Genomic DNA, 17,875 nt, shown 5'->3' on the forward strand with positions numbered 1-17,875 from the left:
TCGTGCACTCCCTTGTCGTTGGAAAGGATCGTGAAAGATCCTTTCCAACGACAAAAATTGCAAGTGTGTACGCAGCTTTAGGTCAGTTGTGAAGTTAAAGGCTGTACCAGTCCTTGGAACCACTTACTCTGCAGCTGGCCTAGCGCTGGGGTCCTTGGTATCCAGGCTCTCATATTGCCTGGAGTAGTTCTGACCCGACACAGCCCTTTGATATTTTATGCAACCCACCTTAATTATTAATCACTTCTCATTTAGGGAAGGAGGAGCTCTTGTATGTTCATGAGCTCCCAGCTCGTTAATTTGTATCGGCGAGCTGAGCAGTGTAAGATGGAATGGTTGCAAGGGGAGATGCTGCTCTTGTGGCTCATCACAGCTTTCTTTTTCCTTTTTATTTTTAAGAAAAGGGCTCAGAATTTACAGCCCTCTTCACCCTGCAGAAATGAATGAGCTAATATCCAAAGAATATATTTTTTTTAGTTTTAAATTCACTTTCCTAAAATGGGAAAGTTTACATGCTAATTTGCATACTCCTAGTACCCAATAACCTTACAAAGGCCCACCCCCAATTAAGTCATATAGATTCAGGGCAAGTGAAGCAATGGTGGCTGAGGAGTGGGCATGCAATGAAGCAAAGATCCCAAACTGTGCACATGTACTTGGCGGTTAGAGGCACACAGTGCCTGCACTCGTGACAGGTACACTTTAAAATAGATCTCAACCAGCTCTGCGGGGGCGGGTTTTAAACTGATGCACTGGCGCAACTTTTTTTTTTTTTGTTTCTACACTGAAGACAAAAGACTCTTGTTAAACCTCTTGACACGGGGCTGTCTGCCGCTTCTGCTAGACCTGGATGCACCTAATACCGTACACTGAACTGGCCAGTCCAGCCCCACGCTTAAGATTTGAGGTGACCTCGCTTGGCTGCTCATCACGGACATATTCCTTATGGCTGAGCAGAAATGTTTTTGTGGCAGCGACGGCGCTTGCCTTGGGCCACTCTCTTACCATACACAAGGATTTGTTGGACTGGAGACACACTATAGAAAATGATCTTGCCACTTTTAATCTACTTTGTCCCTTGTGCTCTTTGAGGAGAATCCTCGGGGGCTGGCGGACACAATGGGACATCATGTGACCTGTGGACAACCATTGCACTGTCGCCCTCTGCAGGGCTGGATGCAAAATGCAGGCCTGGTGCATTGCAGGTACCTCAACCTGTTTTGCTTAGAGAAGCCCAGGCTGTTCACATTCAAGGACATTGTTATTCTCCATAATACCTGCTGATGTTATTGCTAGCTGTGTCTATCCATAGATTCTATATAGGTGGATGAAAAATATTTATATTTTGTAACAGATGATAAATGAACTCTCTTTACAAAGTCTAAGCTGGTGGTGCATTATTGCAGCGAGAACCCTGTGTTTCTATATATCTATATACGTTATATGCCCAGCAACCATAAATTTAAAGGGGACCCGTTATCCAGACACAGGGCCAGGTGTAATTTCCCATTAGATCTTGAAAAATGGCTAGAAAGCAATGGAGCTCTTACAAACTAGAGGACGAGGCCTTCTGGTCGGCCATTACAGCCAATTCTAGTTGGTGGAATGGAAGATGGGACTTAAGGATAGCCTTCTATGGAGGGGGTTACCCCAAAACATGTGAGTATTACATTTGTGCTATTTTGTAATGCTATTGTATGGACATTGGTTTATCTTAGGCCCAGTCACTGCAGGGGGGTACCGAGTTTAAGCACAACATTTTCCCTAAGGCATTGGTGTGAGCAGGGGGTAAAAAAAAATAATATACCATAATCTTTTTTTTGCACACCTGCAAAAAAATGCTCTGTGGTGTATAGGAAAAGTGAACCTTCCATGAAGGGTCAGCTTTTCTGCTCGCTGCCTTAAAAAAGGTAATTAAATATTGTAAGCCATACATGCCTTGTTTTGGTTGACTTTTGCACTGTGCATCAGGTTACAAGTGCCCAAGTTTTTCTTGTTGGATTGCAGTGCACAGAACGTCCTATATTAATGCATTGTAATGCTGGAAACAAAAAGTTGCAATGTTGCTGGAGTGAATCAACCTGAAAGCCCAAATTAAACCGAAAGGTATTTGTTTTAGATATATCTGGAAGCTCCTGTTGGCGCCCCATCAGCATTTAATGGCTATGTCCCACTTGGGGGTTACCTGCAACTGTCAGGACATGGAATCTTTTCAAAGGAGACGACCACAAAGTTTTTAGTAGAATGAGGAGGGGTTCTGTTTTTGCTGCTCTGTACCTTTTCTGTCCTGGTGACTACCACACCACCCACACAAATAATATGATGTTCTAGTAAGCTACCTTTGCCAAAACCATTCTACCTATAGCATTGTTGCAGGTTGTCACCCATTTTAGGCTCCCTAAAGCTAATAGCAAACATGCAGCTTCAAATGTTTATGGGTTAGTGCCCTACCGCAGTGTTTCTCGACCTTTCAGACCTTCAGGGAACTCCTTCTATAATTACTATATGCACAACTCACAGAATATTAGTATTATTATTGTGCCTTACATTGCTGGCCGATGGGAAGAATGTCACCCTTACAGATCTGACCTGAGAGGTCCAAATTGCTCAAGAAAATCCCTAGCAACCTCTAGAGAAAGCCTTGGGTTCCACAAAACCTTGTTCGAGAAACACTGGTCTATTAGATTGTACAAATGTACCCCTAACAGATTTCCCTGCCATTTTGGAGACCTGGTGGAGGTGGGAAGAATTCCCACTTAGCCTTTTCTTAGCAGACCAGGTGTTCTCATTGTAAGAGTTGGCCCCTAGCTTGAGTTGTGGTGACAACTGTAAAATTTTGGATATTCCCAATTTCCAGCGCTAGTGACAATGGGGACTAATACAAACAGAACCTTACTACCAATGAGAACTTTCTTTAGGTGTACCTGCCTTTCAAAGACATAGGTGGCTTTCCTTTGTTCAGCTGACCAAATAGCGATCTATGGATTTGTTTCCAAAAGTTCATGAGATTGGAGATGATGGCCAATTCTTTAAAAGGGCTATTGACTGTTTTTTGTGACTGCGGTTCAAAAATGTTGCTATACCCAAATTTGTTTATTGCAAGTTGGTTCTTTCACACCCCGGGGCATTCATTAAGTTGGCGCTATTTAAAATGCATTCATTGTCATATTCTGCATTGGTATATTCATTCATCAGACTTTCCGTTGGAAAGTCAAAGACCTTTGGTTTCCCTGACCTAGCTTAGCTTACAATGAACCAAAAATGTTTCTCACTTTTAGATGGATGGTTGAGGAGCAAAGTGGCTACCGCTTCACAACTGTATGTGACCATGCCATTCATCATTCTAAAGCCAAAGCTTTTTTATTTCACTGAAAAGCTCCATCATTTATACCATTGTTGCTGGATATGGTGATATGCCAGGAATTTATTTTTGGGTATGTAAAGTGGCCGACAGGTCCACTTTTAGAGTGTTCAGTTCTTAATTTTGCAATGAGATGTCTACTTCTTACCTGTAATGGCTCCATTTACTGTTCTTTTTTCCACGCCAGGTCTTAATTAATCTGGGTTGAAAAAGATCACTAAAGTAAGATTATTATTTTTTCCATGAAAGAAGCAGTTTAAATGTGACTCCTCTAAATGTTGAATGAACAGACCACTGAATTATTGGTTTTCTCCATTTGCATATTTTAGGTCTTCTGACTGCTCTCCAAATCTGGTTTGACAACACTGGAGTGCAGCGCTATGGTATTATAGTGTACTTATATTCCCATTAGGATACTAGGTGTCCATCTTTTCTCATTCACGATATGGTTTCTAATGAGCATTAGAAAGAACAGTATGGTGATAAAAGAGACTTTCTTTTCAGTATATTGTTTTCGTTGGCTGGAACCAGAATATTGGAATCAGACAATAGAAAGTGGATGAATTTGTTGGGTATCCTCCGACAATCAATCAACTAGATTTAGCAAAATAGGCAGGTAAACCCGACCATACTGGATTATTAGGGGTCTACCTTAGACAAGGTTTTCTTCACCCTGAGATCTCCAGTGACCTCAATGAGCCTTGCCTAGGTGTGTAAAGGTGCATCATGGACCATCACCTGCTTTGGCCAGCCTCAGGAGACCCATTACCTAGACTACAGACAGACTTTATCCTTATGACGAAGCACCCAGGGGTCCGATGATGAAACAGAAACATATGGCAAGAATGTGAAATGGAGTCAGAAATTATAGTAACCTTTACCATATTGTGGTACCCATTAAGTATTTACCAAATTATGACTCAATGAGAGCAACTACTAAGGCAGGGGCTTTAGATTATATTAGAAACATTGTTTTGAATTTACTTTATTATTCATAGATTAACATAGATTTCCATACTGCATGCTGCTATTTATAGTTGTGGGTTTGCATGCTTTGTTGCAATTCAGGGACCTGCTGGTTAGTAGACATCACCTGCTGGAATGGAGATGGGTGCTGCCACTGAACAGTCATCAGTGAGCAATGAAACTCCCACTTAAAATGTTGCAAGATCAAACCACTGCACACAAGTGAAATGGTGGGGAACAGCAATATCCCCAATAGGGGATCAACAGTGCTATCGAGTGGTGACCTTTTTCTGCTACTTGGCAGGTTCAGCCCACACAGGTTAACACTCATCTTGACCTTATAAAAGGTCAGTGCCACCAAATACCATTTAGACTGTACATGGCAGCTGGTGAATAGAACATACTGGCTTGGTATTTATAGGTTTTCAGGTTCCGAATGCTGATCTCTCCAAATACTCGTTTTGCCCAACTGCTGCGTGTAGTCCAAAGCCGGATGGTGAACTCTGAAGGTGACCGTCTTTATGGCCAGCTGTCTTAGCAAAGGGAATTTCGGATCCCACCAAGACTGGAAATACTTTTTAGCTAGAGCTGACCGCCAGGCCTACAAAAGTCCATAAATGCAAAAAGAAAAAGCAAAAAACAACCCTTATAGAGTAAGATCATTTATTTAAAATTTTACAATATACATAATATTAACTGATTCAAACCAACAGAGAACTGGAGCCCGCTGTACCCCAGGGGCTTTTAAAATGTCAGGTGCCTATTCGGCACTTTGATAGCTTTAATTTTTATAGACAAGCATTGTGCGGATTTAGATATTTGGCAGGTTACAGCTGACATTTGGAAGCAAAGCTGCAGCAAAACAGTCCTAAAATTCTGTATACATAAAATAAATCCTAGTTTACATTATTAACCACAGCTAAAACTCAACAGGACCAGATGCTCCTTTGTGGTCACGGTGTTACAAAAAGTAAGATAAAGCCAGCAGCTACATTGGGAAATTCAGAATGGTATAGGTGCAATAACAATTTGCTGATAGTAGTGTACAGTGAAAGTTTCCCTGTCAGTGGGGTTTCTAACAACCAAACTGCAGCCAAAACATTTTATTTTGGCTGGAGTGTTGAAGGTTTAGCTTTTCATTGTTTTGTCAAGTCTATATGAGGTGGATGGTCTCTCTCTCCATCAGGTCTGGGGGTAAGTGAGCCCAGTATAGTCATATGGCTTCATTATATAGTCTTGGTTAGAAATGGTTTATGCAACCGCTGTGTTCCTGGGGGGGAAGGAAGGTGGGTTTCCCCTGCATCGCCCATATTTATTGATCAAGCACTGATAGTATATTTGATTGACAAATTGGCCCTCTCCAGCCTTAGATATGGTAGCCCTTGCATGGACACTCAGCCTTTCATATCATGGGAAAAGACACCAGTCCAATCATACAATGTCAAAGGGCACCAGGCCAATCATAGCATATAATAAACATTTGCTTTAATTTCGGGCTGAAAGTCCTTACCCAGGGTTTAGGTGTATGTGGTAAGTCATTAAATCTGGACAGAGTTTAAAGGATTAAATAAACCAAATTTAAGGTTAAGTTGTCAATCAATTACCCATAATTACTTACCATCAACTACAAAGAAAGGGGATGGCCTTTGCCCCTTCATAATGTAATAGCATCCCTAAGCAATAAACATATTCAAACGAATGAATAAGCCATATGACACCTTGGAATAGACTCTACTCACCGCCACCCCGAAAAGAACATATGAGCCAAATTTATCCACCATCTTAGGAGAGGTAGAATTCTGGAGTCACAGCTAGGTCCCCATGTGCTATGCTTTAGGGAAATGCCATTGAACCTGGACTGTTTATTAGATTGACAATTCTCTCTAAAATTAGGTTAAGTTCTTTTTGAAACGATATGATCAATACTTACAATACTAGTATTGCAATGGTGCAAGGATACTGACGATTCAGTCCCTTCCAAGCTCAAATTAGCCTGAGGGTTCTTGAGACAATATTAATCAGATAGTTGCAAAGAAGGTGGAATAGTTGAGCTCTAACCCAGGCCAGATTCAATTACTTACCATAAAACACGGTGTGTAGGGTACGTCATTAAATCTGGATGGTGTTGTAGGTCAATAGTTCTTCCCCATTCCGCCTACAACAGATTCCATCCAGATTTATTGTCATGCTATGCATTTAAAACTGAATAGTGGGAAGGGGTAAAAAAAACTTTTGGTTTTTCAACATGGCACCAGTCAGTGTATACGTTCATCTAATCCATTGACTAGTGCCATGTTGAAAAGTAAAATATTCCCACCATTCAATAAAAAAAAAATGAAAACAAATGTCTGGCTGGCGTTTTGCTTTAACCCCACTGCCAGTCCACTAACTAGGCATGGAATTCCCCAATGCTCAGCAAGCTCTGCGTATGTACTGGGCCGAAATCTGCAGCTGCTTACAATGTGCTAGTAGCAAATAGATGTAGCCCAATGTTACTAAAGACTGAAATAATTCTACTAGGCTTACAGAAAGCTGCTTGCTGGGCTTGGATGTGGTATACAAGTTAGCACAATGCCAGTTTACTAAAGACGTACAGAATAAATATAGTACAAACATTAAGTTTCAGCTCTGGCTTTTAAGTGGTTATTACATTTGGCTGTATAAAGTGTGAAAAGAAAAAGAGCTCTTACAACCTGCAGATTGCCTGCTTCATCCTCATGTTCCAGGAGGACAAGATCAGGACTGGCCACTACACTCACCAATATGGGCTCTTTCTGCAGAAGGCCAGCACTTAAATCAAGTTCTATATATGAAAAACCTCTGTAACAAATATAAGGGGGACTAAACAAGCCCCTTTTGTTCTGCGGGGGCCGGCCCCTAGAAAGGAGGGAGGAGTGGATTTAACCAAATACCTATGCAGACATACAAACATGCTGCATTGTATAACCGTGCTGGGTCATAGCAGCTATTATCCCATTCATCCCTCACTGCATTATTTATTATTAAATATATCTATATACAAATTGATTAGAAAATAAACAGATTTTCTCTTATAAATTAAAAAGTGGAACGATTTAGGAGAACCTGTTCTGCCCGACTAGGAAGTGGCTTTGCTTTTATCTAGTACAGGCCACAAAAGTTTCCAAGGATGTGTCCAAACAATGTCATTAGTGAAGTTATCTGTTACTAATGAACGGATTGACAACATTTTCATCTTTGGCCAGCCTCCTGGAATGCAAGATTGCGGCAATTACTAAGCAAATGTCAATTTAAGGTTCTCAGTTGGCTACTATGGTTTTAGGGTTTTCTAGAAGTGACCCTGTAGCTTAAAAAAATGGCAGTTAAAGATAAACTACCATACAAAACCCCATTAACAGGTCCTAACTGAAATATTCCAGCATTTACATCTGTGGAGGGGGCAAGAATCCCAAAAACACAAGTTCCCCTCCAGGACTGGGTTGGAAAAATTGTTGGTTGCCCCACACAGCTCTTCAAAGCTTCCATTAGAAAGCGCAATTGTGTGCAGTAAGTAAAAGCAGCCAACTCGCTATTAAGGCTACCAAGAGAGGATTTTCTGATTTTTTGTGGAGATTACTACAATTTGCAAATCAGTTAACCTAATTCTGCTCCTCCAGAAATAGCAGCCTTTTAAGACAAGAAGAAAAAGGTATAAAGGTACAATAATTTGTATTGTTACGGTGCAAAAAAAATTTAGGAGGTGCAATTTACACAAAGCAGATTGGGCTGTTACACTTTAAAGCCTTCCTGGCTGCTTGTAAATATAACTAAACAAGTGACAGGCTGTATAGTGCCTGCATAAGCTGTGGCAAAGAGGAGATAAGACAAGGGGTAGAGTTCACTCATCTGCCAGCTCCCCCATCTCAGATCACCGGCGTACAAGGACACAGAGGCAAAGATTCGAGGCCAGCGTCAGTTCATGACAGGAGCCGATCGGTCGTTTGTCACCGTGGGCTTCAATCGGACTTCAAGAAAGGGGTTTCTGTTGGGAAATAAAATACACGTTGTAACAATTGCAATCCTCTGAAAGTACCAATTTGTTTTGGGATGGTTACCCTAAAAAAGTGTAACTTTACTTATATTTGTGGTAGATCAATAGGCTGCACCTCCTGCAAGAATCCTTTCCACCCTGGCTGTGTGATCATTTCCACTTGCTATAGTAAAGGTGTTTGGGTTTGTTGGGTTACAGTGTCCATAGTTTAAATAAATCCAAATGGGATGAGCGGTGGCCCTTGTAACGTGTACAAAAACTTGAGTTACTTCCTGTGTCAATAAAAGCTTGTTACCCCAAGGGTTCTGCAAACATAACAAATATGGCATCGGGAGGCCAACAACAGCTTTGGTGGCCAGTCAAGGACCATTTACAGAATACGGTTGTATACAGAAACTGTATTTCGTTCCATGTGAAGCAGATACAAAAGACATGAAGGAAACTCCAACCATTTCTTAAGCAAATACAAGCTATTAAAAAAAAAATATATAGGTTGAAAAAGAAAAAATCCTAAAGAAGTATACTGTATGGACAATAGACAGTCATTGGAATGCCCTGGCAATAAAGCATACTCACATCTTCACTCCACAGACGTGTTCCTACACAGTGCCAAGCTGGACAATCCCATAATTTGGTAATGCTCCATGAGTATTATTGGAGGTAGCAAACACTGTTCATAAATTATAGTTTAGTACCACCTCACCATTCAACATTGAGTTGGTCAATGTTTTGGGCAAATCCTGGGACATGCAGGCATCTTCTGATCAGTTTCTCCTCCCCCTCCTCAATTTGGAGTAAAATGCAGGAAAGATTGATTGGAGCAGACCACACAAAACATGGCTCTTCAACAGCTGCTTTATTGACAGTGTTAAGATACAGAACCACTTAACAGTCACCAAGGGGCTCCTCCCATGACCTGTTAATAAACGTGGGGCTAAACTACCTGTAACACCCAAAATAACTCTAAGCTTTTAATAGCAACCCCATTGTACTGTTTTAGTAGCTGCCTCTCCCAAGGAGCACTGCAGCCCTTTTCTAAAGAGACTGGGAAGATGCCAACTTTCTAGACGTTTGTATTGGCACAGGGCTAGGCATCATCCCCCCAATGCTAATTGCCTGGGCATTGAGCATGGAGTGAGATGGGTATATGGATTTTCAGCATGCCTTGGCACCACACTATGGATTTTGGCTGGCACAGTAAATGGTAGGTGTGTGGTACTTCATAGCAGCAGCTAAACAACTTCAGAATTATTCTGGACTATCATGACACATCAAGTTTATTTTATGGTAAAGCCAAAGCCCTAGCTTTGGAGAGAAAACCAAGAAGATTGTGATTCCATTGGGTTGGTTTGTCACCAATGTGGTGATTTTTCTTTTTTTTCTGTGCTGGGGATGTAAAAAGGAAGCAAGAGTAAATCTCCTCGAAATAAAAGGGGAAAACAATGGCAGCCATTACTAGTTTAGGTGCAAATCATTTCACATCTATATGACTTCAGTCTTAGCGATCTCGAAAAGGGCAGTAATAAAAAATCTAAATGTTTTAACTCTTTCCCACTTTATCCACATCTAAATAGAGACAGACCAAGCTGTTAGCCAAAAAGTGAACGTGATTGGAAGAAAACCCAACGGTTTGGTCCAACTTTCAGGTCATGGTCACTCTTGCTGGACAGCTTGGTCTGCATTTAAAATGTAGAGAATAAAAAAAAAAAAAACATGTAAAATAAGGAGCGTACAATTCTATGACCATCACACAGTGGTAATGAAGTTTGCTTGATCTTAGGCATTTCAATAAAAGGACCATACTTGACCATATATCAGGGAACCACCTCTGACCAAGGAAGGAACCCAGTCTTGGAAGAACATCAGAAGAATAATAGGGGTTTTCTCCTACACCAGCTCCTTCCTACATAGATTTTTTCTCCCAATTGGAGATTTGCTGAAATCTCATGATGTCTAAGAAGCCAGCAAATGATTCAACTTCTACTTCACTAATACAAAACAATTTTTAAGGCATTCTGAGCTTAAAAGTTGTAAACACATTAGTAAGCACTGAGTTAAACCGACATGAAGTTCAAATAAAAACAAAACACTACAAATTATAGCCAACATAGCAGGTAAAACGTATCTTGATTTAGATAGGGAAAGGTTTTGATTGTGGTCTTTTTAGAGAGATTTCCTTACTTCCTATAAGAACCATAGGAACCAATAGCAACTGGGCAGAACTATCCCCGCTAGATTAAATAAAAGACTGGGAGCTGGGCTTTAGGCATGAAATGTGTGGAAAAACAGAGCCCAGAACTCACACCTACTAAACAACTTTGGGATCCATGGAACTTTGGATTAGGAGCCAGGTCTTCTCCTCCAACAACAGAACCCCACTTCACAAATGGACATGGGCTATATATTGCATGACAGACATGTTATTCACAGGGAAAGAAATAAGAAGCTGTCTCGATTTCTAACCAAGTTCATAAAAGTTTATACCTGCTGATAACTAAATTCCAAAACAATAAAAGGCCAGAAAGGTAAATGCATTTTTGCTGCATTACATGCTTTTTGACCAGTCATTAGATGAAACAGTCATATTTACATACTTACATTTACTGTACAAGGGTATGTGGTCAATAAAAGTTCTGAAGAGTCAAGTAGAAGACTATGACATCATAATGGTCCGATTTGAATATATAAGAATCATGTATATTATTATTGCGCAGGGTCAGGCCAATCAAAAGTAATTTTATTCATGATAGGTGAAGCTAGAGGGGCGCAAGCCATGCCCTGGTGCCTTCCATGTCCTGGATACTACCAACAGCAAGACTAGCCTGACATATTTCCAGTTTGTTTGTCTGTTCTGTGGATTTTTTTAATGTCCCTGCCCACCTATGTGTGTCCAAGTTCCTCCAGTTACATTCACTATAGTATAAAATAAATCTAGCAGTGTTGATGGCCGCCCCTAATAAATGAGCGCCAAGGGTATGCATAGCACATTTATCACAGATATGGTGCAAACCCCTCCAATTGGGAATAAAATATGTTTGGACCCCATTGATGGTGGGTACTGAACTGGTGCTCAGAGCCAGGAATTTTGCACATATATGACAGCAACCCCACATGCAGATATGTGAATTAACTACAGTTCCCACCATTAGTCCCTGACTATTTAGGTAGTGGGTTAACCTACAGAAAAAATTAGTTTTGTTTAATTGACACTAATAAATCCAGGTATGTTGTCAAGTTTTGAAATCTTGTTTTCCCACAGATACTTTTCTTAAGTGCACCACACTAGGATAAGCTGTGCTTCCCGTTTCTTAGCCCATCATCAGGGATAAAGGGCCATTCGATTGTTGTTCACTTGAGGTTGACCAAAGCGTTTTACTCAAGGCTCAACTGCTTTATCGACTGCTCCCAATCAACTGAATAGGAGTGGTTGGGAACCATTAGGTGCACACAATTGAATCAGGCTGTGGTTGTGGTGGGTTTAAAAAGTTTAAAAGCTAAAAGTTTAAATAAAAAATTAAAAAATACATTCAACAATACAATAACCCAACACAAAACCCTTAAAACATGTAAGACACAAGTGAACATTTAAGACCCAAGACAGGAACCTGGAGACAGCGTGAGACAAACATAGAGCCACCAGGAATCTTCAGAATGGAGGCAGTAGGAGTGGTGTGAAAGGAATTACCCCGTTCTCCAGAGCGGACTGGAAGGTTCATGGGTTAGTCAGCCATTGTTGGGCGGGAAAGGACTGGAGAGGTGAGTGAAATGTTAGTGAGACAGTTATTGCTCAAGAAGTTATAGAAGCCAAAATGATTTCCCCAAACGTGGGATGTTAGCAGGGCGGTGAATGATCTGTGCTCTGCTATAACCGTCGGGTCATTAGGATCCAATAGGAGATCATTTCCATACACAAATTATACAATAGTATATACAGTAATATACTTTGTATACATCAATATATAAAGGATTAATTTTATGTTTGCTCCCACTAGTTGCTACTGTCAAACTGTACAGTCTGCACTACTGCTGAATGTCTGCTAAGTCACTTACAGAGATTGAAGATCCATTTAGCATTAAATCCAGGGGTTTATCTTCAAAGCTGACAACTTGGCTTTCCCAAGAGCTACAGGCTTATTTTTTGTATATCTAATATATACTTACTGGCCACTTTATTAGGTACACTTGCCAGTACCAGTGAGGACCCACTTTTGCCTACTGTTGCTGATTCCATGGCACCAAGAATGACAAGGTGCTGGAAACATTTCATTTTGGTCCATATTGAAATGATACCATCACAAAGTTGTTTTTAGATTTGTTGGTTGCACATCCCCAAAGCATCTCTCATATTCCAGCACAAGCTTTGAGTCCAGCAAACACAGCGTTATCCTGCTGGGAGTAGCCAGTGTTATAGGGACACTGCGGTCATAAAGGGATGGACATGGCCAGCAACAATACTAAAGAAGGCTGTGGAATTTAAACAAATCTTAATTAGTACTAAGGGGCCCAAAGTGTGCCAAGAAAATATCTCCCATACCTTTACACCACCATCAGCAATCTAAACTATCGAAACCAGGATGGATCCATGATTTCATGTTGTTAATGCCAAATTATAACCCTACCCTTCGAATGTTGCAGCACAAATTGAAACCAGGCAATGCGTTGCCAACCTTCTCTTGTCCAATTTTGGTAAGCCTCAGGTTCCCGTACTAAGAGCGACACCTAACATGGTCTCCTGCTGTTGTTGCCCATCTGCTTCAAGGTTTAACATGTTGTGCTTTCAGAGATCTCTGCTGCAGATCTCAGGTGTAATAAGGGGTTGTTTGAGTTGCTGTTGTCTTTTTTATCACCTTCATCCAGTTTGGCACGTCTCCTTTGATCTCTGGAATAAACAATGCATTTTCACCCAGAGAACTTCCCTTTTTCAGACTATTCTCTGTAAACTGTACAGATGGTTGTGCATGAAAATCCCAGCAGATCACCAGGTTTATATAAATCTGCATGGCACCTTTAACCATTCCACGTTCAAAGTCCCTTCAATTACCTTTCTTCTAGATTCCGATGCTCAGTTTGAGCTACAGCAGGTCATCTTGACAACATCTATAGGCCTAATTGTATTAAGTTGCAGCCATGGCTGATTAGATATTTGCCTGAACAATCCATAGGGGTACTTAATAAAGTGGTCAGTGAGTGTATAAAGTATATTAATAAAAAAGGCAACATTTACTACACTACAGCTTCCTTTTTAATGCATCTTTTTTATCACCTTCTGATTTATGTCTGCCACCCATGTGGCACAAGAATGTTTCCAATTTACCAATAAAAAGTCACTGAACAGTCATAGCAGAGCACAGAAAAGCGGGTTAAGAGTGGAGTTTTCTTTTTAAATCAAACACACATAAAACTTACTAAGCGCAGAGACCTCAAAACCTCGCCACTTCAGCATCCAAGCTGCAACACAAAGACAAGTTTTAGCTGAAGGATGTGCGTGATACACAGTTGGTTTTACAAGCTGCGACGCTCAGATGTGGTGCAGGCTCCCCCCCATAGGGCACTGTCTGCTCCTGTGAGTGTCTCTGTAGACTATTGTTCTGCCAGAAGTCACCTTGTTTATTGTCGGGGAGAGGAGAAACCCTGCGGATGAGGTATGCAAAGTACAGTCTGTGCTTGTAGCTGGGGAGAAAAACATTATTGTTCTTGGTTGTGCTCACATTCCACATTCTGCGCATGAATGGACGGAGGCAAAAATTTACAGTTTTTATGCCACCAGGACCCGCTGCTGTCATTTATCAGTGGGCACACATGTGGGTTGCTTCTCCGCAAAGAACAATTGCTAGAAGTGCAAACATTTTTTTTTTTTCACAAGCTACCTTGACCTGAAAATGTATGAGGAGCAGCAATTCCTGTTGCAAGACCAGGGCTTATGAAGCTGCAATTGGCAACAGTGTTGTCAGCTTGCTGTGTGAGTGGATATAGCTGGCCTTTGGGCTGTCTATCAGGCCTGTGAAATGGCAGCCATATGACCAACATGCAGCAGGATGACAGCCAAGATGCTAATTGAAAGGTAGTGGCTCCGTGTTGTCAGCCCTGCAACAAGAAGTGGTATGCAACTTTGTAATAGAAGTGCAAAAAGTGATTTATGAGAATTGTATAGAGCAAAGCATAATGCCAAGTGAAAAAAAATTGGGTTAACATATACTTAATAAATGTTTCAGGGCCCAATTACGTTTAGGACACTCCAATCTACCACATGCTGTTACCGGGTAGTGCCTAGCCAAAAGTAACCCAGGATAGCCAAATGTGTGGAAACCCATGCCCATCACAAATGTTTTCTTCTTTAATCCAGTGGAATAAAAACTTACATTTTGGATTAGGTTTTTAGATGGAAGACCCTATTGGGAAGATTTTTTGGTGGGGCTGACCTTCAGTTTTTAAAATATATGATTGGCTGCAACTGGCTACCACCATTTGAGCTCCACAAGCCAACCCCCTGTTTGGCATTGACACTCATGCAGCATGGTAGAGATATAAAACATTGTACATTCATACATTTCAATTATAGAGTTCTCAATTTTACAGTTCAGCCTGCAGAATTGTTAAGCCTCCTCTTTACCTGGATGTCACGGACACAACATTTATGTAAAAAAAGAAAAATTGGGAAGGCTCACAAAACATAACAAAAAAATATTGTGTCCAAATCTGTCCACTGCATCACTTTAAAAGCTTGTATGGCTCCCTATTGGGTTACCCGGGCACCAGAATGGACGGGTAAGCCCAAGACATGAAGCGAAGTGGGAGTAATTCACCGTACATAGAAATAATCGTGTGGGTTTACAGCCACATGGATTACAAATGCAGATCCTGCCGGCAGCAGCGGGAGATTGTTACGTCTATGCTGAGAGCAAAGTAGGGAATCCATTGCTAGCGGAGAAAGGCTTAAACCATACATTTATAAGCAATGCACATTATAGATGCGTTTCTGGTCAATGACTTTTGCTAATGGAATACAATACATGACAAGAGGGGTAATAAATAAAAAAATTATGAAACATTTTTCTAGACATTTTATATCAGGATATGCAAGTGAATAAAAAAAAAAAAAAAATGTGCAATAACTGGTCAATAAAACATTTCCTATCATCATGATTGTATGTGGTCACTACAGCAAGAACTTACCTTCACACCAGTGGGTGAAATGCCCAGAGTTCTGAGCTGCTGCAACAACTACAAGAAAAACTTTTATTCCCCCCCATGTGTTAACATTAACAACGTGTAGCAGGAGAAGCAGAACGGTCCTCCAGCTCTGTTAGGCATAATGTAGTATAAGCACCTGATATAAATATATACAAGGTCTGCCTATGAAATAATGAGACTGATTCTATCTCCATTACAATGCATTGAGGTGATTCTGATCTCTTGCCACGAAAGATTAAATTTCTCCAAATGTGCAGGACAAACGCCGGCACTCTCTGCCGTTTAGTTTGTTGTCAGTCACCGTTTAATGTCGTTGTGTTTCCCCTCTCCTGCTGTTGTAGCCCATCTGCTTCAAGGTTTAACATGCTGTGCTTTCAGAGATCTCTTCTGCAGATCTCAAGGTGTAATAAGGGGTTATTTGAGTTGCTGTTGTCTTTCTATCACCTCCAACCAGTTTGGCACGTCTCCTTTGATCTCTGGAATAATCAATGCATTTTAACTTAGAGAAATTCCCTTTTTCAGACCACTCTCTGTAAACTCTACAGATGGTTGTGCATGAAAATCCCAGCAGATTACCAGGTTTATATAAATATTATGCATATTAAACTTCACCAAACACGCAGGACAAACGCCGGCACTCTCTGCGGTTTAGTTTGTGGTCAGTCTGTGTTTAACGCCGTTGTGTTTCCCCTCATGTGCTGAAATTATGAGAAATATAAAAGTTGAGCAACCCAGCAATTTGACATTTTTAGTAAAATTTCACACCAAGTGCCGCATGGAAATTTGCGCTGACATTCTAAAACAACTTAAGGTGGAGCCGAAAGTTTTTCAAAAAGTCATCACTTGGTGCCGAAACCCGGATCTTCCAGTATGATCCTGAAACACAACCACGGTCACTGGAAACACCTTCATCACCAAGAATCAAAAAAGTCCGAATTCACAGCCAAGCTCATCGTGTTTTGTGACATGAGGGGTGTCATTTTAGAAGAATGGGTTCCAGAAGGCACCACAGTGACCCAATAATATCAGGAAAAGATGGCAGAAATGTGGGAAATGGTTTCATTCTTCATCAGGACAATGCTCCTTCTCAGCACTTTCTGTGACTGACAAACACATTACTACGCTGGAACATCCTCCAAATTTACCAGATTTGGCACCTTCGGACTTTTTTCTTTTTCCCCAAATTGGAATCAGCGATTAAATGAGCACGTTTTGAGTCAGTGGATGCAGCAAAGGAAAAACATCAGCTATATCAAAACCGGATCTTCTCCACACCAGTGGAAAACAAGACGGCATTGGTGCTTAATTGTGAATAGAGAGAATATTTCAGGGGATACGCATTGGAATTGTCATATAAATACATAAAATAGAGTTATTATATCAGTCTCACTATTTATTAGACAGACCCCAGGTATACACGACATGGCACAAGTGCAAGGTACCCCCCCATGACCTCTCGCCAACCTTTCCAAAAAGCAGAATGGCTTTCTGGAATGGTTCCTTTGACAGAACACAACATGGGAGTTTCAGCATGGATGGAAAATGACAGATTGTTTATTAGTAGGCAAATGAGAAGCTTGCAAAATATGAAGCTGAAGGCAAGAAAAAAAAAAAAAAAGGCAGGTTGTATAAAATGTTTATTAGCCTCTTATGGTACAGCTGCTCAAAGATCAAAATCACAGTTAGCGTTGTCACCAAGAATCATTTCCCCCAGAAAGAAAAAAAAAATAGTAAAAACAAAATAAATTTAGGCTGAGAGAAACAAGTCCAAGAAGCAAGCAAGGCCAATATCGAATGATAAAAAAAAGATCCCCCGTATTGCCCCATTTCAATGCAATAAATAAAACTTTATTCGTACAAGAACATCATTACAGGGCACGTTTTATTTTTTTTTATAACGCATGAAAAAAAAAAAAAAAGTTAGTATGAAGCACTGTACATTCTTTATACAAGATTCTACATTCTGTCCATCACTGAACAACAAAATTAAAATGAAAAAAAAAAAAAATTAAAGAAAATGCATAATAAAAAGCAATATTGTATGGTTAAAATGATAAAATTCTATAGGAAATCAGTTTTGATGACACAGGGAAGGGCCCTTGTTTTAGAGTTTTGTTTTATCTGTTTACAAATTGGCTCTGATCAGAATGGAGAGACATCCAAAAAGATCCCCCACTGTATACCCAGCTTAAGGGGCCAACAACAGTATGGGTAGCCACAGTCCTATATGGTCACCCATATTGTCCTTCGTTAGCCCTACGAGGTTTCTAAGACCCACAAATATTGCATAAGAAGATATGGGACAATGCAATATGAACTCATATCGAAAATGAAAAAAAAAAAAAAAA

At 40.5% G+C, this 17,875-nt stretch overlaps 1 protein-coding gene across 4 annotated transcripts in view; it reads right to left on the reverse strand.

Moving 5' to 3' along the window:
- Nucleotides 1-4,973: 4,973 nt before the first annotated feature.
- Nucleotides 4,974-17,875, reverse strand: part of BAIAP2 (BAR/IMD domain containing adaptor protein 2) — a 99,979-nt gene continuing 87,077 nt past the window's right edge. For 2 of the 4 annotated variants that reach the window (XM_072403512.1, XM_072403509.1), the window contains 2 exons: nt 13,743-13,784; nt 4,974-8,327 (listed from right to left, as the gene is read on the reverse strand). In XM_072403512.1, the coding sequence (XP_072259613.1) occupies nt 13,757-13,784 (28 nt within the window). In that variant the 3' untranslated portion in view covers nt 4,974-8,327; nt 13,743-13,756. The remainder of the gene's footprint in view (nt 8,328-13,742; nt 13,785-17,875) is intronic. The other 2 variants (XM_072403510.1, XM_072403508.1) reach the window with 1 other exon arrangement.

The sequence above is a fragment of the Pyxicephalus adspersus genome, chromosome 3 (genome assembly GCF_032062135.1).
Source record: "Pyxicephalus adspersus chromosome 3, UCB_Pads_2.0, whole genome shotgun sequence".
Taxonomy (NCBI): domain Eukaryota; kingdom Metazoa; phylum Chordata; class Amphibia; order Anura; family Pyxicephalidae; genus Pyxicephalus; species Pyxicephalus adspersus.